A 21816-nucleotide genomic window follows, 5' to 3' on the forward strand; every position below is an offset into this window, starting at 1 on the left:
CAGGGCGTTCATGTTGGGCACTGTGGAACACAGGAATTCTGATTTCACTAGGCTGTTCACAGGTGGGTATTCCAAGCACCCGTCCTGACCCAGGAACTACCCTGCCCCCTAGTGGAGAGGCAGGCCGCACACTCACCGTCATCCAGGATGACCAGCAGTGGGGCCAGGAGGTCACACATGCCCTGCACGTAGCCGATCTCAATGTGCTGCCAGATGTAGCTGCGAGAGAACAAAGGACTCAGAGATGGCACCCACAACCCTCCCCCTCCCCAGCCCCACATCTGCTCCCCCATTCCCCACCCAGACTACTCCCTCAACCTCCTGCTTGCACCCCCAGCCTCAGCTTCACTCCCTGCAAGCAGCCATGGGAGAGGCAGCCATCAGGTCGATCTTTCAGAAGCACAGTTCACAGACTCCACTTCCAGGCCCCGAGAACTCCCCAGGTTCTCAGCCACCTGATGTGATGAGGTTCAACATGGTATGCTTGGCGCCCCACACATCACCTTCACTGTCTCACATGTGACTTAGTAGGACAGCTTTTTCTCTATTCACATGGAAGTACTTTGTACAAACATAGCACACATCACGTCTGTCTCTAGCCTGGCAGGTCCCTGTGACATTCTGATCTGCCCCTTGATTCGTGACAACTTGTATCTAATGAGCATTTGGCCCACAAGACATGCATTGCGTCTTTTAATTTTCAAAGTAATCCCATAAGTTGCATCAGTGTCCCATTGCACAGATGAGGAGACTGAGGCTGCAAGAGATCAATGACATGCCCAGAACTGTATACCTTACAGAAGCAGCGTGGGAACCCAGGAGGCCTTACTTGAAGGTATGTGATCTTAACCCTCTACGCTAAATGGGATCTTCAGTTTTCCTCAATTTTTAAGACTTAGTTATTTTTACTTGAAACAGTTACAGAGAGAAAAAAGGAGGGAGAGAGGAGCAAGGGGAGAGACAGAGAGATGAAGATCTTCTGGTTCACTTCCCAAATGGCTGCAATGTCTACAGCTGAGCTGAACCAAAGCCAGGAGCCAGGAACTGGCCTCGGTTTTCCTTAATTTTGTCACACCACCAGCTTTCTTTGTCCCATTTTCTCTCTGTAATTTAGTCTTTCAAGAAAAACAAGTGAATCTTTTAATAAAAAAAATACATATGTTATGCAATATATTATATAATACACAATCAATTGGTTATTGGATTAAGATATCCATATGACTTTAGGGGATATTTACTAAACTGTCAGCAGTCACTCACTAGTTCTGTGTCAGTGACACTGCTGAGTGGCCATGGAAAGAGAACTTCATCCTTCTGTATCATGATTTTCTGATTTCCTAAATTGGTTTAGAGCCTTCATAAGCAGGAGCTACTTTTTTCTTCAAGGATTTACTTTAATTTGTAAAATTAAAGATTCACAGAGAGAGAAGGAGAGACAGAGCAGTATCTACCATGCACTAGTTGACTCCCCCACATGCCCACAACAACCAGAGCTGAGCCAATCTCAAGCCAGGGTCCAGGAGTTTCTTCTGAGACTCCCATGTGGGGGAAAGGGCCCAAGGACTTGGCCCATCCTCTGCTGCGTTCCCAAGCCATAAGCAGGGAGCTGGCTCAGAAGTGGAGTAACCAGGACTTGAACTAGCACTCATACAGGATGCCAGCACTGCAGGCAGAGGATTAATGTGTTACACCACTGCCATCAGCCCCAAACGGAGGTTACTTCCATATTTTAGAAAACACCAATACACCAATTAATCTTGGATTAAAAAGAAATTGGGACTAGGGTCCTAACACAGTGGGTTAAGGTGCAGCTTGCATTCTATATCAGAAGGCTAGTTTGAATCCTGGCTGCTTCACTTCCAAGTTAACTTTCTGCCACTGCATGTGGAAGGACAGTATCTGATGGCTCGAGTGTTTGGACTCCGGCCACCCAGGTGGGAGACCCGGATGGAGATTCAGCCTCCTAGGCCTGGCCATTATGGTCATTTGGAAAGTGAACCAATGGATGGACAGCCAAAGAGACAAGGTCATGAGCTCCTGCTGGCTCAGCCTCTGTTGAGCTGGGGAGTTTTGAGCAGTGTGTGTTTGGGGGGGTCCCATCTGGACCTCCACAGCCTCACCCACAAAAGGGGATGGCAGTTACCTCATAGGGTTGTTTGCGGACAATGAGATGATAGTACATGCTCAGGGAGGCGTCTGGTATACAGCAAGTGCTTACTAAATGTCCGATGCCATTGTTATTAATTGTGGGGTAGACTGAGATATGATACCAGGTGGGCATCATGCCAACTGCAGAGACAGAAAGCAGTTATGGCCAGGCTCCCAGCAGCCCCTGCCTTGCCACCCCTATGCCCTTTGACCTCTTCCTCCTTCTCTCCAGAGGCCGTGCCCGACCCCAGCCACCTGCACATGACGTTGCGCAGCTTCTCCAGGTTGGCGGGCGTGAAGTACCAGTAGTTGCGATCGCATCTCTGCACGTCCTTCTCAATGCGGTGCAGGTTCACCGTGTACAGGTCCAGCAGTTCTGGCTGTAGCCCCCAGCAGCAGGGGATGAGGAAAAGAAGAGAAAGATCCCACTGAATTCTCCCACTGGGAAGTAGAATGCCTCTCTGTCCCTCCCAGCCCCTTCTGCTTTCACTGACATGAGCACCTGCCACTCGGAAGAGTGTTCACTGTTCGCTCATTTCCAGGCTTCCTCTATGTTTCCTAGCAAAGCCTCTTTTGCCATCCATCTATGATGGAAAATCTTGCTTATTCCTTTAGAAAATGAGACACTCCCATGAAGAGAATACAACTAACATTCCCATTTTAAAAATAAGGAAACTGAGTCTCAGAACTAAAAATGGAGCCAGTCCAGTAATTCAGAACTGTTGAACTATCAAAACCTCTTGCGCAGGACCCTCAGAGCATGCCTCACATCAGGGACCCTGAGATGGTTGGCACGCTGGGTGTGGCTTCTCCCCTTTTCTTCCTCCTTCCACTCAGATACAGGAAGGAAAAAAAGACTGTGAAAATGGTGATTTCACCCACCTTCCAGCAGCCCTTGACTGTCATCACTCTAATCAACTATGTAAAAATCATAAAAATAACAATAATTAATAAAAAAAAAAGGAGCCAGTCCTCTTTCATGAACACTGAACAAGGAGAAAGAAGAGAATTCCAGTTGTGGTAATGCATTAGACTAGACACCTTAGCCAACAACTGTGATGAGACAGTTCTATGATACAGCCCAAGAAAAAAAGGGGATAAGGAATATTTAAGGACCAGATATTAATCTAGAGAGGTAAGAAAACAGAGAAGCTCCCTTTTAACCTTGGGAGAAGCTACCAAATCACTTTTTTTAAAAAAAGATTTATTTATTTGAAAAGAAGAGGGAAGGAGGGAGAGATGGACACAGGAGAAACCAGGAGAGAGGGAGAGAAGAAGAGAGATAAGGAGGGGAGGAGACAGGGGGAAGAAGGGAAATCTTTCATCTGCTGGTTCACTCCCCCAACAGCCACAGCAGCTAAGTGTGTGTGTGAGGCCCAGCCAGGGGCTAGGAACTGCACTGGGCCCAAAGATTTGTTCAAGCAGTCCAGTCCCTGCCACCCTCATGGGAGACCCAGATGGAGTTCCAAGGCTCTGTGCTTTGGCCTGGCTTAGTCCCTGGTTCTTACAGGCACTGAGAGAATGAACACTGTGTAGAGGATCTCTCCATCTCAAATAAATTATTAACCGAAGGAAACTGGCCAAGAACTCTTGGGTGTGGGTAAGCTGATGATAAACCTACAGCAAACCCAGGGCACGTAACATGAGGGCAGGTGTCTGGTCCACATAGCAATGAAGCTGCTACATGGGATGCCCCGGATCAGAGTGCTCCTGATACAACGTCTGGCTCACGCACACCCCGGGAAGCAACAGGCAAAGGCTCAAATAGATGGATACTTGCCACTCCTTTGGGAGACCCGGATGGAGTTCCTGGCTCTTGGCTTCAGTCTGGCTCAGCCCTGGCTTCTGTGGGCATTGGGGAATGAACCAATGGAGGAAACACCTGTGTGTGTGTGTGTGTGTGTGTGTGTGTGTGTGTGTGTGTACCTTTCAAATATAAATTTAAAAATAAATTTTTTAAAAATAAATTTAAAACTTCTAAAAAAGGAAGAGACACAAAAATGAAAACACACCTAGGGAGGAGAATGTTTTGTTTTGTTTTTTTTTTTGCTAAGAAACAATAAACACTGCCAAAGACATGACTCACACACTATAGCCAGGCATACACTGAACAGGCATCTACCCCAAAGATTCTATGAGTATACTGCAAGGATGGGAATGGGACAATGTCACTTGCTTGGCAAGGGTTTGCAATGGAGGAAGAATTGGAAGCTAAAGCCTTCTCTTCCACTCCAGGGAGTTAACAGATAACTAAAAACAAGACTGAAAAGCTGTGCTGCAGGTGTGTTAGCAACACAGAGGTCACAACTGACTCATCTCTTGACAGAAAGTAAACCCAAGTCTGAGTGTTTCAGGGGAGGGATGGGAGAGAAGGGACCTTCTGGGTTCTGCATGAAGCCTTATCTCCATGTCTGAACTCCTCAAACCTCGGGCTTGGATCTCTTTGATAGAAAATAACGAGTCCTTATCAAGAAGATGGATGCGTAGGACCTGATTCCAAAGATCCCTCTTTTCACCTTGGATTTGATGGGTCTGGATCTAAATACTTGGATCATGGGAGACCCAGAAGAGTGTCTTGGATTTGAATTTTGCAGCAAGTAAGTGAACTTGAACACTTGACAGACATTGCACCTGAGTCAACACAGTCAAGGCCACTTTCCCTCAAGTGCTTCCCCCCGTGCCAGCTGCACAGGACGTGGCCTTGTGAATTCTGTGGGCAACTCAGGCAGGAAAGTTCTGCACAGAGAAGCCAGCATCCAGAAACACAAAGGGATTCAGTGAAACTGAGATTTTACCCCAGGACTGTTCACATCAAGGTCACATTCTTGGACTCTTCCAGCCATTATCCCAAATGCTTAAGGACAGACATGTATGGAATTATTTGGGGTGGTCTATTTGTATATTTACGCAATGGCCCAGTTGGGGGATAGACCCAAGTCTATACTTGAAATTCTTCTATGCCTTGTGTACATCTTCTACATAAAGGTGAGGCAATATCATGCAACACCCTTAGAGCACCTGCTGTAAAAGTGACCGATCCCATGAGATCAGGTGTGGGAGTCTCTACTTGGGGCAGCATGCTGGCATTTATCATGTTGAGGATTTTGGAGCATTTCTGGTCTCAGAGTTTTAGATTAGGGATGCTCAACCACTATCATCCTCTCTCCCAAGTGGGTCCTTGTTGGTGGAGAAAATGCTATGTACCAGGAGTCTCATTCTTGGATTGCATTGTACCACTGAAATTGGTGGCCCAGTCCCTGCCCTCCAGCCACCCCGTCCCCTGCAGCTAACACAACAGAGAGGAGGAGAGAGAGCCTAGGTGACTTACAGAGTAGGTGACGCCACTGGATGACACAGGGGACGCTTCACTGTTGGCAGAAGTGGCCACGGCCAGCGAGGCCAGGGCAGGAAAAAGACTTTCCATCTCGGGCTCCTCGGACAGGTTGTCCTCACTGTCTGCCCGGCTGTGCTTCTCCGCCTCGCTGACCTGCCAGCTCTCTATCATGGCACCATCCTTGTCAGGCAGGGCCACGTCTATGCTGCCAGAGATGGACATGAACTCGTCCATGCTCTCGTTGGCCAGGAGGTCGCTCTCCAGGCTGTCCTGCACAGCCAACTCCTCGCGGGGGGCCTCGTCCCGGGAAGTGGTGGCCTCGCTGCTCTGTCCGTCATCCATGCTGCTGTCCCCAGGGCGGAGTGCTGGGAGAACATTCCTCTGGGCATCCAAGACACTGTCCTCTGTGCTCAGGCTGGGCTCCGAGTGCTCCGAGAGGCCAGAGGAGAAGTTGTGGGAAGAAGGATGACCAGAGTCCGGGGAACAAGTGCCGTTGACCACGTTCCCATTGGGGATCTTGGGCTGTTTCTCCTCCAACCTGCCTTCTACCTCCACTTGCTCCACCTCATCCACTGACTCAAACACCTGCAGACAAGTGCACAAGGACAACGGACTAGGATGTTTATACTGCTTAGGATAGCAAACTAAGTATCCAACAGCCACTGGTCAGTTTAAACATGGAACCTGCTGCGTTCCTCAGAGAAGAGTGAGACAGGGCAAGTAGAAGCGAACAAGAGTCCTCTCTGAGTCCATGCACGCGTAGAATAATCCAGAATGAAACAACAAAAGGACTGAAGTGGGTACTGAGGAAGGTAGGCTGGGGACCTGAGATGAGAGCATAGCCTTTTTATTGTACACACTTACACCACATGAATGTAATTCTTTCAAGTAGAAAAAACACAAGTTAACATAAGGAAGGGACTGGGAAAAAAAAGCATACCATGGTCATGTAGTTGCTAAATATGGTTCAATTTGCAAAAGTGGTTAGATATATAAAAAAATATAAGAAAAAATTATCTTGAGTACATTTGAAAGATTCAATTGCAGCTCCCTGTGTCCTTAAATCACGTCTTATCACAGACACAAGCCTGTGCCCCAAGTCTCTTAGAAGATTCCTCTTCGGTGTAATGATATTACCAACTTGATTTAGGATTAATTTCATGAGCTTCTATTTTAAAATTTCTTTTTTATCCTATTGACTTCAATTATGAATATATATATATGTATACATTTAATAGCTATAATATATAATAGAGATTCTTGATTCCAAAGTTAAAATGAGAAAATAAGACAAATTCTGAGAAAAGTAGCTTCTTTCTTTCTCCTTCCTGCCTTGGTAATTGTTCTAATTATCACCACTATTTTCTTAGTTGCATAACGATACACCAGCTAATATTTCCTCTTTGCTCATAAAAGGATTCTATGCACATTCTCTGCGTTTTTCTTTAATATTGAAGGAGACTGAGTTTATCCCTAATAAGATGGGGGAGCTGCCCAACAATAATTATAACAGTATTTATGAAGAAATTCTAAAAGCACCAACCCCTGCTAGATATTATTCCTGTGTCAGGGAGGGCAGGCTGGGGTTAGAGGATCAAAGCAGAATTTAATTTTCTCTGCAACCTCTTATTTTTTTTTTTTACAGGGAGAACAGATTTCTTATCCACTATAGTCACATCCATAGACTCACCCAATTGCAGATTAAAAAATATCCAGGGGAATGAGTTTGTACTACACACACCCAGAGTTATTTTTTTCCTGTCATTATTCCCTAAACAACACCATCCAGGAACCATTTATGTGGCCTTCATTTTATATAAACTAAAGCCCATGGAAGTTAGTGCACAGGTTACAGGCAAATGCCTGCACCATTTTGCACAACAGACACGAGCTTCATCTTTGGTAGCCTTGGGAGGGTTCTGGAACCAATCCCCTGTGGATAACAAGGGACAGCTGTATTACAGGAGTCGCTAAACAACAACAACAATCCAGTCTCAAGGTTCATAGAAAAAAGCTAGAACACAACCCAGAAAGCAATTGGTTGATGACAGACATCTACCAGCTGGGAGGGAGGGGCATGGCTGGGTGGGGGGGTGGCCCCTGGGCAGGTCACCTGGGTGCTGCTGCTGGAGTCGCTCTGCAGGCGGATGTTCTGGCGGCCGGAACTGCAGCTCTGGGATGACTGTGGGAGAGAAGGGCAAGAGGGAGAGGCGGTGAGGCTGTAGGCTGGCCTGGCTCCTGAGAGGCTACTGGGCTGCGAGCCGGGGAGTCTGGCTCCAGTTCTACTGCCACCCTGGACAAGTCCCCACTCAAAGACTGTGCTTCTAATCTGTGGGGAGAGAGAAGGGGAACTCCACTCTGCTCCCCTGAATCTCCTCACTTTGCCCTCTGGGCTTCCAATCCCACCTCACAGTGCCCCATTTCAAACTGCTCTGTATTGAAGACTGCTGGCTGATAGTCTAGTTCCACCCACCCGCTTGCACCTGTAACTTGGTTCTGGTCCCACTCCCTCCTGCCCTGTCTCTGCTCACTCTGACACCAGGTTTGACTGAGAGGCTCTCTTTGGTCCAGGACTTCCAACTCACTTGACGCAGCAGAGGCTTAGTGCTGGGGTATTTCTGCTCTTAGCATATGCCCTCACCACAAGAACATGGCCAGGTTGGCCTGCTGGGCAGATGCAGCAGATGAAGCAGGAGTAAATGACAGCAAACAGGTGAGAAAGCCCACTGAAGAGCAATAAAAACTTTTTCACTGATGGGTCACTGACAGCTGCCATCAAAGTGAGCCCCACCAGCCAAGCTCAAGGAAGAGATTTAACTTGGAGCTGAGCTCCTGCTTAAGGTTGTTAATAATCCAGAAGTTCTGGGAGAGCAGGCACATCTACCTTGACTGATGGAACATTCTGGACATTTCAAGGACACGCTTGACACCTAGCAGTGTCAATAACTACTCAATAACCATTTGTTGAATCCATGGACATGAGATCCCATGCCATTTGCTGCTTCAGATCTTACCTGTGCTACATACAAATCTCATCTAGATGCATGATTACACCCATTGTATTGACAGAGACACTGAGGTTCAGAAGCAAAGACACTCCTGGATCTTCAAAGAGTGTGGCTCAAGTTGGAGCCAGGGTCTGATCCCCAAGTTATCCCTTCCTCAGAAAACCAACTAGGCTAGGAGCGACGCTGTCCCAGGGATCCTGACAGCCAGCCCTTACCATGCCTTGGCTGATGGAGCAGGCCTGGCCTTCACCCCCATCCACCCAGATCCCCTGAGCCAGCTGCCCGTCACCTCGTTGCTGATGGTGGAGTCCCGGTGCATCATCCGGTGCAGGTGGCTGTCCAGGCTGGCCCCCGATGAGCATTTGGCCAGGGCAGCCGCGTGGGACTCCCGCTCCCTCTGCCGCACGATGGCCTCACAGCCCAACCACTCAGACATAGTTTGTGCATAGCAGGCATGGATCTGCTCATCCACCTGCAGGGACATATGTCGAGGTCACCCGGGGTGCCAGGACCTCTGGGTCCAGCCAGCCCCGCTGGAAGATAGCATCTCTGACCCAAACCCCACCCCTCAGCTATCCCCCACCATGCTGACAGCGCCTGCTGTGTGGAGAGAAAGCAATGGGCACAGGCACTTTGTACTGTGGGCACTCAGGGCAGCTGGGGGAGGGGCCTGAGTGGTGCCCTCCTATGCACTTCCCTAACATTCCCACAAATCCTGCAACCTCTCAACTCCCACTGCCATCCTTGGCTGCCAGGACCCCTCACCATCCTCCTTCCTCCCAGTGTCCTGCTAGTCCCAGGCCAGCCCCTCCTCCTCAAGTACCTCTCAGCAGCCTCACTTCTCCCTGCTGCCCCTGCCTCTACCCACCTTAACAGCCTGTGCCCTCCTGCCTAGCTCCTTGTATCCTCGTGGCCTCCCCTCCAGGCTTTTCCTCCTGCTGACCCTGCTTCTAGCAAGCCCTGCCTCACCTTCTTGGCCTGGAAAGCAATTCCTTTAGAGCAGCAGGTACAATCAGCTCTTTGATGGGAGGTGAAGGGGTGAGGGGGCTGCTCTACCCAGCCTCCATCTCCTCTCTGGTTCTTATAAGTTTTTTTTAAGATTTTAAATTTTTATTAGAAAAGCAGATTTATAGAGAGAAGGAGAGACAAGAGAGAAAGATCTTCCATCCGCTGGTTCACTCCCCAAATAGCTGCAATGCCCAGAGCTGAACCCATCCAAACTCAGGAGTCAGGAGCTTCTTCCGGGTCTCCCTTGTGGGTGCAGGGTCCCTCCCAAGGTTTTGGGCCGTCCTCCACTGCTTTCCCAGGCCACAAGCAGGGAGCTGGATGGGAAGTGAAGCAGCCGGGACACGAACCAGCACCCATATGGGATCTAGTGGTTATAAGGCAAGGATTTAGCCACTAAGGCTATCAAGCCATGCCCCAAAAGTACATTTTGTAAAATGAAAAACACAGGGGCCAACATTATGGTCTGATGGGGTAAGCTGATAACTTGCAACACCAGCTTCCATATGGGGGCTGGTTCGAGTCCTGGCTGCTTCACTTTGGACCCAGCTCCTTGATGGTGTGCCTGGGAGGGCAGCGGGAAGATGGCCACATGGGAGACCCGGATGAAGTTCTGTCTCCTGGACTAGACCTGGCTATTGCAGACATCTAGGGAATGAGCCAGTGGGTAGAAGCTCTGTCTCTTTCCCTCTCTCTGTAACTCTCTGAAAAACCTGGTAAACTAAATCTCATCAGAAATTTAAAAATTTAATTTGAAAAAGACTACAGAAGATGAAAGCACACAATTTAGTCCAGGCGAAAATTTTTACAAACCACACATATGATTAAGAACTATTTGGCAGAGGGAAACATCTAGTCCTTGGACCAGATAAGATAGATGAAATCAATTGGTTTGATTCAATAAGCACAACACCAGAGGGGACTTCAAATTCAACAAATAGAAGGCAAGCTAATTGATCATTTTGCATAGCCCATGAGTGATATTATATGTACCCAAGGAAACCTCAATCAGATCAGTATATTGCACCAATATCAATGCAATAATCCAGTTGTAACATCACACTATAGTTTTTGTTAAGGTGTGACCTTTGGGGAAAATCGAGTAAACGATATATAATATCTCTCCACTACAACTGCACGCAAATCCATCCTGATTTCGCAATCACACAGCTCACTGAAGGCTTTCCGTATGTGCCTGAGCCACCTATAGATGGCACTGAGATCCCCGTGGCCATCCGACATGAAGCCACAGCTCTCCCAGCTTCACGGCATCCAGCTCCTTATGTAGCTGAGGACACCGCCACCCTCACTCACAGCAGGTGACTGACCTCCTTCCTCTCAATTTCCGTCATCCCGAACTGGTAGTGGCCCAGTAGGAAGGGCCACACGGCCTTGCGGATGGCTGGTTGGATGCCCCCATAGTAGATCAGGCGCAGCAGCTCCTGCTCTTCGTACCTCTGGGCAAGGCAAGAAGAAACACAGGGTTGGGTCAATGGAACAGCAGGGGAGGACCCTGCGGTCCAGCAGTCCTGCTCTGTGCACTCAGTCCCCAGCGGGTCTGCAAGGAGTGACAAAGCCAGAAGCATTTACCGTGGACATTCATTATGCTCTGAAAAGGAAAGAGCAAAACCTCCTCAACTTGCCAACTGTGGCAAGTCATGCATCTCTCCTTGGGCTCACCCCATGGTGATTTATGGGACAGGATGCAATGTAGCCCACGTGACACAAGGTGCAGAGCACAGGGATGCAAACATGTCTAGGGTGAATTCCCTTTGAAACAGAAAGGTAGGCCAGTGTAATAATCAACATTTCTATTTAGTTTTTCAGTCAGTTTTTCACATTGCAGCTAGTAGGAGATATTATCTAGTGGTTACTGACCTTGACTCTAAAAAAAATTTCCCCAAAGTTAACCACTCCGAAAGGAAGGTTTCCAGCTGTAGCTTCACCTACTAAGAATTTCTGTGCACACTGGGATAATTCTATCACTTTGTTTGCTGCATTGCAGAATCGCTTTAGTATAGGCAGTACAGAAAGACGCAGGGTGAACTTGACGTCTTGAGACTTGATTACACTTTATAGCCCTCATCTATTCTCCTGCGCAACGGCAGGCGGTCTTTCTACTTGTTGAACTCTTTATTCAGTGGAGGATTATGCTAGTGGTTATGAAGCAAACAGAAAGTATGTCATCCAAAAATCAATCAGTCCATGAGGCCCTGACTGCTTATACAGTCACACATCACTTACCATTGCAAGAGAACTTCCTGGGAAATGGAATGAAAAGATAAATGCACATTTTCAATAACCTCCTTGAAATATCCCCATATGTGATGGTGGTCCCACATGGTTTTAGCACCCAATGATTGTGTAGTCATCGGCATTTGCGTAAACACTCTCTATGATGTTAGTACAAGGGTGAATTAGCTGGGGATACAGTTCACAATGGACCCCTGTGGTTATGTGATATATGACTTTCTGTACTTAAGGAAAACACCAAGACTGCAGGAAAGCTTCTCTGAGCAGCAGTGCAGCCCTATTTCCTCTCACGTCCTTATCTGACATTCTGGTAGTTAATCAGCATTTCTTTTGTCCCTGTTGGAAATTGTTACAGCTTTATCAGCATTGTTTAATATTCAGAGAACTGTTTGTGACAACAGCTATGTGAATTCTTCAAAACTACATATCTTCTGGCATGTGTAGAGGCTCAGTGGGTTAAGCTGCTGCCTGTAGTACCAGCGTCCCACATGGGTGCCAGTTTGAGTCTGGGCTGCTCTGTTTCCAATGCAGCTCCCTGTTGATGTGCTTGGGAAAGCAGCATAGGATGGTCCAAGTGCTTGGGTCTCTGAATCCATGTAGGAGACCCAGATGGAGATCCTGGCTTGTGTACTTCCCTTGGCCTAACTCTGGTAATTATGGCCATTTGGGGCATGAATCAGCAGATGGAAGACCTTTCTCTGTGTGTTTCTCCTTCTAACTCTGTAACTCTTGCAAACAAATAAATCTTGAAAAAAAATTATCAATCCTTTTCTCCAAGAACCCATTGCTAGACTCCATCTCCCAGTCTTTGTCACAGATAGGTCATGGCCACGTGTTGCATTCTGGCCAATGTGATGTGACAGGAAGTGATGTAAGGCATTTCCAGGTCTGGGCCAGAGAGGAGCAGGCCCGTTTCCTCTGCATTCTCTATTACCCCTTACACTGATCGCAAACAGACAAGTGCAAGATGGCAGAACCACAGGACTGGAAGATTCAAACTTCTAGTGGGCAGGGAAGATGCCCACTCATCTTAACTGACTCACCTGGGCATAGAAAGTGAGAAAGGAACACCTCTGGTGTCAGGCACCTGAGCCAGTAGGGATTACTTGGTAAGGGGGCTCCGTCTACTCAAAGACAACCATGCAACTAAATGGGATGAAGACATGACTACAAAGCTTGAGAAAGGCTAAGATGAAGATTTTTTTTTTTGACAAATTTATCATTTCAACACATTTGTTCATAGGTGATTGCTTCCCACATTGGGAAGGTAATAAATCTTTAGGGGGCTTTCAAAAAAACTAAGTCTTGGGCTCTACTCCCAGACATGCCAAATCAGAAAAGCTGGAGCCAAGCCCAGTACTTCCGAAGTACTCAGGAAACATGCAGGCTGAGAGATGGCTGGGGATTACAAACACCACGGCCTTATGAGAAAAACAGCTCAGCACAGCTGCTTAAATCTTAAATTCACACTGATCAATATTATATTACTTCTAGGAATTTCCTCTCGAAAGAAAAACACCAGTAGGAGAAAGATCCTTTCTTCTGCTATTTTTTTAAATAAAGAACAAAGGTGTCTGTTATTAAGAGGAAGATCTGAAAAACACATGAGCAATCAACATCAAAATGTGAACATTCAGTATTTTACCTAAAGATCTGAAGATCATTTCTGATACCACTTTATCCAAGGCAGCAGCATTATGGTCTGATCGTCACCCTGCTCCAGATACCATGTGCTGCTTAGCCACTTTGAACCATTTTGTGGCAGAAATAAACCAGTGGTTCTCAACATAGTTTCCACTTTCCACTAGCTGAGGGACCACCAGCGATGGTGTCTATGGCCAAATCCATCTAGAGGACTGTCCGCTTTGTCTCCCCCCACGTGCTTCTGATTTCTTAAGAGTGACAGGGCTCCAAGAAGCCCTGTAGAAGTCAGAAGACCATCTAACCAGGAGCTTCCCCAATCATCTGGAAAACATTTTTTCAAACCCAAGTATATCCCTGCAGAAAGCCTGATAAGAAAATTCCAGAACATATTCAAGGAGTGACCCTCTCCAGCTATACTATGCAACAGCAGAACTCCAGGCCCCAAGATAGAGACGGCAGACAATTTCAAACAGGGGTAGAGAATGAGGGCCTGGGCCAGCTGCCTTGCATGCCCAGCCATTCTCATCACCCTAGGTGGTTTTGGCTGGCTGCAAAGTCATTCCTGGCAGAGCCAAGTTATAGCATTTGATCCGGGGTCAAGTATACAACTGGTGTTTAATAATTGCTTATCAACTGTTTTATCCTGTACCCAAACAGATGAGTATTCCTTATCTGACATGTTTGGGACCAGCAGTATTTCTGATCAGAGATTTTTTCCTTATTTTGGGATATTTGCCTATGTATAATGAGATATCTTGGGATTGGGATCCAAGTCTAACATGAATTCCTTTAAGTTTCATTTGCTCCTTACACATATAACCCGATATATTTTCCCTGCACCTGCCTTTTGACTGCAGCCTGTCACCTGAGCTCAGGTGTGGGTTCAGATGGGTGCACAGAAAGCTCTGGTGTTTGGAACATTTGGGACTGTGGATTTTTCCCTTACGGCTGTTCAACCTGTATGTTTTTCATTTCCCTCATTCTCCACTTACGCAGGTTCAAAAAAAAAAAAAAGACCAATTTCCAGGTGCAGAAGCCAAACATATCAACTCGAGCCCCTGAGCGGGTGAGCTTATTTCTCAGGTGACAAAGCAGCCTCCCCTACAGTCTCGGTCCACAGGTAAACCAAGCCAGGCCAAGCCTTACTGTGCTGTCCTGCAGGTACTGCTCCCAGATCCCAGCCGTCAGCCCCTGTCCAGCATCACAAGGCAAATCTGGAGACACAATCATGTGATTGACCAAGGCCGACAGGTGAGTCCTCACAGTGGACAGGTGTCTGCAGTAGGCCAGCCCTGGATGGGAAGGGAAGGAAGGTATTACTATCCACCATCCAGTACCGCTGGCCTTGCCTTCCTATCCTACTGAGCACACACAACCCAGAGAATCCGCATCAGCCCCATTTTCTAGGTAAAGAACATGAGCCTTAGAAGAGTGACATTGTTTGCTCACTTGCCTGCTTAAAAGCTATGTGAGCCGCAGCCTGGGACAGGATGGCACCAGCTTCATCTGGGACCAGCTTCCACAGAGTGGGACCACCCAACACATGTAATTCACAGGCTGGTGGCAGAAAAGGGGCAGGAAGGGGGGAGGTAGGGATTCCTCACGCTCACTGTGCCTTAATCCCCTCAGGGAGAAAGAGACACAGATGGCTCCTATTTCTGTTTCAGCCATGTAAAGGCCTGGTGAGTCAGTCACTAGAACACACTGAAGGCACATAGCTAGCTCTCAGAGAGTTGGGATGGCCATTGGGCACAGCGGTTAAGATGCTGGTTGGGAAACCTGGATCCCATATTGCAGTGCCTGGGCTTAAACGCCAGTGTAACTTCTGACTCCAGCTTCCTGCTAATGTTCTCCTTGGGCTTTAGAACCAGAGACCCTGTCACCCATGTGGGAGACCAAGACTGAGTTCCCAGCTCCTAGCTTGGCCTGGTTCAGTCTTACATGTTGCAGGTATCTAGGGGCGTGGCGTAAACCAGCAGTTGGGTGTGTTCTCAGAAGCACTCAGCATTTATTAGTGTGTGCTTTTAGCTGTGGCCATGTCCCCTCCTCCTGGCTTTCTCATTCCCAATTGTTAGAGAGAACCCTGGACGACCTTCAGTCTGGACTCACCCCATGCCAAAAACAGGATGGTGATGATGATGATAATGATGTCACCAGCATTTAAGATAGCATATACCATACACCACCAGACTGTTGCTAGAACTGCCTAACTAAACTCATGTAATTATTCCTATATCCCTATGAAGCACACATTATCTCCATCTTCCAGATGAGGTAAACTGAAGCACACTGGGTCTATGTTTTGTCCAAGCCACATCACTAGAGAATGCGGAGTTGGGGCTTGACCCCAGCCTACCTGACTCCAGAGTTGGGCTCTCAAGCCACTCCCAGGAGTGAGCCAAATCCCCAGCAGGTGACACTGCTCTGGAGGCACCTCAACACCCATTCCTCCACCTCCAGGAAGGCCTACCCTTGGATTCAACAAATATTTGCCCAGTGTCTGCACCACGCCAGATACATCAAACACTGGGATGGGCAGGAACAGAACAGGCAGAGCCCTTATCCCAGTGCAACTCATGTTCTTCCTGCCTCCTCAGCATTCAAGATGAGTCCTGTACTGCTACTGCACAGGCCCACGTGGGCAGTAGGAAGACTTCTCTGCAAACTCTGAAAATGCACACATTTTAATCTATGCAATTTGGGCTACACGGTTGGGAAACAAAACATGCTAAGGGTGAACAGATGAGGGAAAAACAAAGCCTTTGGAGGCAGGCCAACCAGGGTCTGAGCCCTAGCACTGCTACTTGCTAGCTGCATAACCCAGGGCAAACAATTTTGCCTTGCTGTGCCCCATGTGGTGAATGGAATAATCAGAATACCTACATGGTGGTGGAAGCAGGTACTCAATAAATGCTCCCCAGAGACCCCACTGGCAATGAAGGACTGATACGTACACCCATAGAAGGCTCTGGAAAGGATCTGGTATTTCATATTGTCACAGAGAAGTTTCAAAGGTGCCCTGTAGATGGAGAAAGAGGGAGACGCTTAGAAGAGCTTTACACACAGTCCCGGCTTTTCTGGAGAGTAGCCAACTTGTTATCTGAAGACAGAAGACTGGAATTAGCCAGTCACAGGGGGCTATAAAGACGACCACTATCAGTTTTTCCCACACAGCATCACCACCCTCCTCTTTTGCTGTAAGTACCCACAAGGAGACTCAGAGCACAGCAAATATATGAACTGCAGTCGCAGAAAGCCTCTGAGGTTTTGGGACTGTGTGTTCCTGAAGAGCAATCATGACTGATGCTCTTATCCTGACTGATGCAGGTGAGTAACCTCCAACAGCTCGAACTTGGCAAAGCAAGAATCTTACCTAGATCTGGTTAATTCCACAGACTATGCTAGTTGGGGCAAGACATGCCCCCTCCCTTTCCCAAATTTTGGTAAACCCTCATCTCCTGCATTTATAGTTCCAACTCTCCTACCTCTCATGGTTGCAGCCATTGGTTGAGCTACCATCGCCCGAGCCACTCTGTGAACAAGATGAGCAGGAGGATTTCCGAGCACTGGGTTGCCATAGTGATGGCAGGTTGTTTACAGAGACATCCATCAGATCCTGGGGGACTGTAGCATGGAAAAGGGACAGAGAAGAGTGCTGGTGATGTTACACAGATCTCAGAGATCTCACCCCCAGGCAAGCGGCTCCATTATCAGGCCAGCACAAGGATAGGACAAGACCCTGAATGTTAGAGGATAGGAAACAGTGATCCCATAGTTGACCCAAATCCTTGAGCCCACTTGATTCCAAGAAACCCACCACCGTGATCTGGTGTCCCAGAAGATGAAAGAGCTGATGGCAGCTGACAAGAGAGAATGAGAACATGGAAATCAGAGCCAAGGAAACAGGCTGAATCCCTGAGCAGGCAGCCAAGACTTGCCATGTTGTCATTGAGTTTTGTTCACAGGGCAGTGGCAGGGAAGACAGGGGACTCTTTAGGTGCTTTTGGGGAAGGCACATGGTTATGGCTCCCCAGAGCTAACCCTCACAGAGAGTCCCTAATGGGAACATGGGAGAGAGGCTGTCTAAATAGATGAGGCAGGGCACCCAAACGAAGAAGACCCTGTGGATTCCTGGAGATCATTGGTGCTGTCCGTGGTTCTGATGCCCAAAACTGTTCAACTGAACATATCTCAAACAGATCAGCAACTCTGGAGTCTTATTTGGGGACTCGCTAAAAAGCCATCTGCACCTGCTGCATCCCTGGACCACAGAATGGAGACTTCCTATATGTCAGCTGGAGACACCTCCCTCAAAGTTGTGTTTTGAAAACAATCTGACAGCAATCCCCAAGAGTTCCTAATCTTGTAAATCTATTCATTAAGGGTTCCTGATGAACTACTCCAAAGATTTTCTCTTGTTTTTAGCTTTCCCCAGTTTTTTAGAAAAACATTAGTATTTACATAACTGCAAAATGGGCACAGTGTTGATCTTATAATTTCTGTAGTCAAAGTCCTGGCCTGTTGGCAGCTCTAGAGAGATGCAAGAGATTCGTTTTCCCTAGGATAGGGCGTATAGTAAATATTTCTTATAAAAAGCTAAGTAGTAAACATTTATGGCTTGTGAGCCATTTTGTCTCCACCATAACTGCTCTATTCTATAGTCATGGTGCTGGTGCAAAAGTAGCCACATACAAAATAAAAGCAGTGAGCATGAACATGTTCCAATAAAACATTTGTTTGCAGATGTTGAAATGCGAACTTGGCATTCTTTAGTCTTTCCCCATTATCTAAGAATATAAAAATCATTTTTCAGCTCTGGGTCTATCCAGGAAGAGGCCGGATTTGGTCATAAGCCATGGTTTTCTAACTCCTGCTCTATGAAATGAAATGAAAGGCACATTTTCTTGACACTCCCTGGTCCCAACATGAGACCTGGTAACATCCTGCCTCTTCTCTTGCATGTAAAGGAAGCGGGGGTTGTGGCCCTGCCCTTATTTCATCATAGCTCAGCAGCTGACCAGGCCATCACCTACCATTCAGCAGAGTGGGCAACTGCCTGCAGGAAGTAGTTCTTACAGTTACTCAGTGTGATTGTTACAAGCCCCCTCCCCATGCAGACTCATCAACAAGTTGACCAAGGAAAACTCCCCATTCTCTGTGAAATAGCCTAGAAAAAAACCCCTCCCCAACCCAGTTCCTGGGGAAACACTGATCTGTTTAGCCCAGCTGTGGCAACTATGCCTTCCTCCCAATTCCTCCTACCCATGCAGACATCACCAATGGATCTCTTCATTGCCGACACTTCACAAGAGGACAAGAGCTGGACAGTGTGAGGGCATCTACTATCTCTTGCTTTCATCTCCCTCAAGGTCAAGATTCAAATGACAACATGGCAGAGGTGGCTGTCCCTCAGCCCCAGGGGAAGTGGGCGGGGGAGGAGGGAGCCTGAACATTACTGGGAGGCTGCTCCTTCAGGCCTGGTGTAGGAAGGGTGGCGTCCCGTCTGCTGTATGCCCACTGAGCGCCCCTGGCCACCACCAGCATGGAGTGGCCTGCAGGAACCATCATCCAGGCAGGACCCACGGAGATGGAGCAAGAGCTGCCTGAGTGGTCGGGGAAAACTTGAGACACAAAACAATGAGAATCAGTGAAGCAGGAGGTGAGGCAGACTAAACACTGACAGGGTTACAAGAACCAACTCCCAGGACTCAAACCCTTCCTCCACACTGCTCCATGTGGTTCCCATGGCAAACTGTTTCAGTAGAGTATAAATGCTGGTATTGAAAAGTGCCTCTCATGTGTCTGGGGCTGTGCAAGTCAGATGTTGGCCAACTGTCCTTAGTGCCCCATAGGGGATGCATTCCTTTTCCTATTTTGTAGAAGAAACCAACACTCAGAAGTTTGACCCAACCTCATCCGCTAGAGTCCCACCGGCTAGTAACTGGCACATTTGGCCTTCTGATGGCAGGCTTCCTTCCCTTTCCAATAACAATACCTATCACTTACTGCGTACAATTCCCATCATCTGTCCCTCTTACAGGTCAAAAACCAAGGCGTGGGGAGTTTAAGCAAGCCCTAAAGCACCACCCAGCTAATAAGCAATGCTCAGAATCCAGCCCACGAATTTTGGCCCTGAGCCACTCAACAGTTTTCCCATCAGCAGTTGTCTCTTCTACATCATCGGTTCCTAACTTGGGGATCAGCGAGATGCTGATCCATATCCTACAAAGTACAAGACAACCTGACACACACAGAGGATGATTTGGTCCCATCCATCAGCAGGTCTAATGGTGAGAAGCACTGCTCCAGCTTAGCAGTGCCTAACTCAATGTATCAAACACACCATCCCTTCAACATCTACTCACTATAAAAACATAAGCTTTCTCCATTCATTTTGCAAAAAGTTTTCAAACTCTCACGTGCATCTTGCACTCACAGCACATGCCACTATGTGCTGGTGGCATCTCAGGAGAGCTTGGGGCTGCCAACTTAGGCCAGGATGACCTCAGCAGTAGGATTCTGCATACGCACTCATAGGGACTGTGAGCCTGCAACTGGTTTTGAATTTGTGTCTCCTTAGCACATAAGGAACAGGCAGACAGCACAAGGGGTGACAAAACCCTGGGGAGCACTGCAGAACCTCAAATGTCACAGCCTCTCTCTCGCTGGGTGAAATCCCTTTCCAAAGACAGTTGAGTCAGTACTTTTGATTTCGGGGGCCATCCAACCTCTGTCATAATGTTTCAACGCCTCTGCTACTGCAGAAAAAATAAATGAAGGATGTGCCAGTAAAACTTTATCGACACAACAGACAAGGGGTTGAATCTGGCTGGTAGGCAGGGCTTTGTTGATTTCTGATGTAGGCACTGTCCCATGAAGGTCTTCATGCCTCTCTCAGGCCCCTGAGAAAGCCAACCTAGGATGGGTCAACCTGTGGACATGGGTTGAACCTGACTTTGGAGACAGTGAAACTCTCCCCCAGGGGCCAGGACAAAATGCATGGTGTGGCAGCTAGAGGCATACGCCTTCGCATCCCAGTCATGTGCTGCAATCAGTTGGGTGAGCCTGGACCAGCTGCTCCTTCTTTCTGAGCCCCAGTTTCTTCTTCTGAAAAGTAGGTGGTGATGATGACTGAGGCACCCATCTGAGAGGCCTACAGTGGGGATGGAATGGATTCAGGCAATGGAGAGCATACAGAAGCAGCAGCGGCATCTGGGACTGGTTACATGACGCCTATGATCACTCACAGAGCACCTGCCAAGCGCCAGGCCCCACACCAGGTGGCCAGTTGTCCCATGAATCAGCACACTGACCCCTTGGGATCCGACCTGGGATGGAGAATCTTATTACCTTCCTTCTACACACAAGAAGAAAATGAGATCAGAAGTAAACTCATCCTAAAAGCCTAGTGCCAAGGCAGAACTGCATATTGAAAAGTTCCTAATGGGGGGCAAGTTGGCACTTGACACCCTAGAGGACACTTGGCATTATCTGGAGGCATTTCTCCCTCTCAAGATTTCACCTTGGAGAGCTGTTGGGTTTGCCACTTAATCGCTTCTAGGTAGAGATCAGAGATGCTGTTCAACCCTACGAAGCTTAGGAGAACGAATGTGTCCAACACAGCAGTGCTGTGGAGAAGCCCCGTTCAAAAGACTTAGCTGGGGTTTCCTCAACAGCAGACAGGATTCATAGGCAAGTCGGTTCCTGGGAAAGGGTTCCCAGCAACTACCAGGAGTGAGAGGAGATGAGATATGACAGGGGAAGACAAGGCAAAGAAGAGGGCAATGAGTAACAAGTCACCCGTAGGACAATCAGGGCTTCGTCTGCTAGAGGGTCATGGGAATCTGTGTGACATATGTGTGTCAGAGTTGGCTCACGCAAGGAGGGAGAGAGCTGGGGCATTCATACACCAGCCCCTGTCAATCATGGGCTGGGAGCTGCTCCAGCGAGGCCCTGATTCTTTGGTGCTTCCAGCTGCCCAGCCCAGAGGAAGCAGGGATCCCGAGGAATCCTTAAGGGCATGAGGAGAGAGTGAAGCAGGAGGCCCGGCAGTCAAATGCCACACAGGAGCAGGAAATGCTGAAGAGTATGGGTGGGCACAGCAGATGTGTCTTCTGCTGGCCCCCGTCAAAGGCCATGCAGCTAGCCCCTGGATAACAGACAGGGCATTCCCTAAACAAGGAAAATCTCTGGTGCCCAGCCTGGCTCCTGGCATGCGCATACACAGGACCAAGGAAGGAAATTCATGGAAAGGCTGTTGGGAAGGAAGTTCTAGCGGTCTGGCCCATTATGGTGAGCAGTTCTCTTGTGAGGCATCTTAGTGGACCTTGGGCTGCACTAGGTGGGGTGGGTGGCAGGCTCAGGCTCTTAGGGGACAGAACAGAATGCAGCTCAGCATCCTGGGGGATTGCACCTGCAGCAAGG

General features: G+C 48.1%; 1 protein-coding gene across 1 annotated transcript in view; it reads right to left on the bottom strand.

Annotated features, from left to right (window-relative positions):
- Nucleotides 1-21816, bottom strand: part of SGSM1 (small G protein signaling modulator 1) — a 56023-nt gene that overhangs the window by 7056 nt on the left and 27151 nt on the right. Inside the window, exons 12-20 of the mRNA XM_041003619.1 lie at nucleotides 16878-17016; nucleotides 16347-16411; nucleotides 14539-14684; nucleotides 10824-10952; nucleotides 8780-8962; nucleotides 7596-7664; nucleotides 5477-6067; nucleotides 2404-2528; nucleotides 137-219 (exon numbers count right to left, since the gene is read on the bottom strand). Coding sequence (XP_040859553.1) covers nucleotides 137-219; nucleotides 2404-2528; nucleotides 5477-6067; nucleotides 7596-7664; nucleotides 8780-8962; nucleotides 10824-10952; nucleotides 14539-14684; nucleotides 16347-16411; nucleotides 16878-17016 — 1530 coding nt within the window. The remainder of the gene's footprint in view (nucleotides 1-136; nucleotides 220-2403; nucleotides 2529-5476; nucleotides 6068-7595; nucleotides 7665-8779; nucleotides 8963-10823; nucleotides 10953-14538; nucleotides 14685-16346; nucleotides 16412-16877; nucleotides 17017-21816) is intronic.

The sequence above is a fragment of the Ochotona curzoniae genome, unplaced genomic scaffold (assembly GCF_017591425.1).
Source record: "Ochotona curzoniae isolate NIBS_2020 unplaced genomic scaffold, NIBS_Ocur_1.0 scaffold_274, whole genome shotgun sequence".
In the NCBI taxonomy this organism is placed as follows: domain Eukaryota; kingdom Metazoa; phylum Chordata; class Mammalia; order Lagomorpha; family Ochotonidae; genus Ochotona; species Ochotona curzoniae.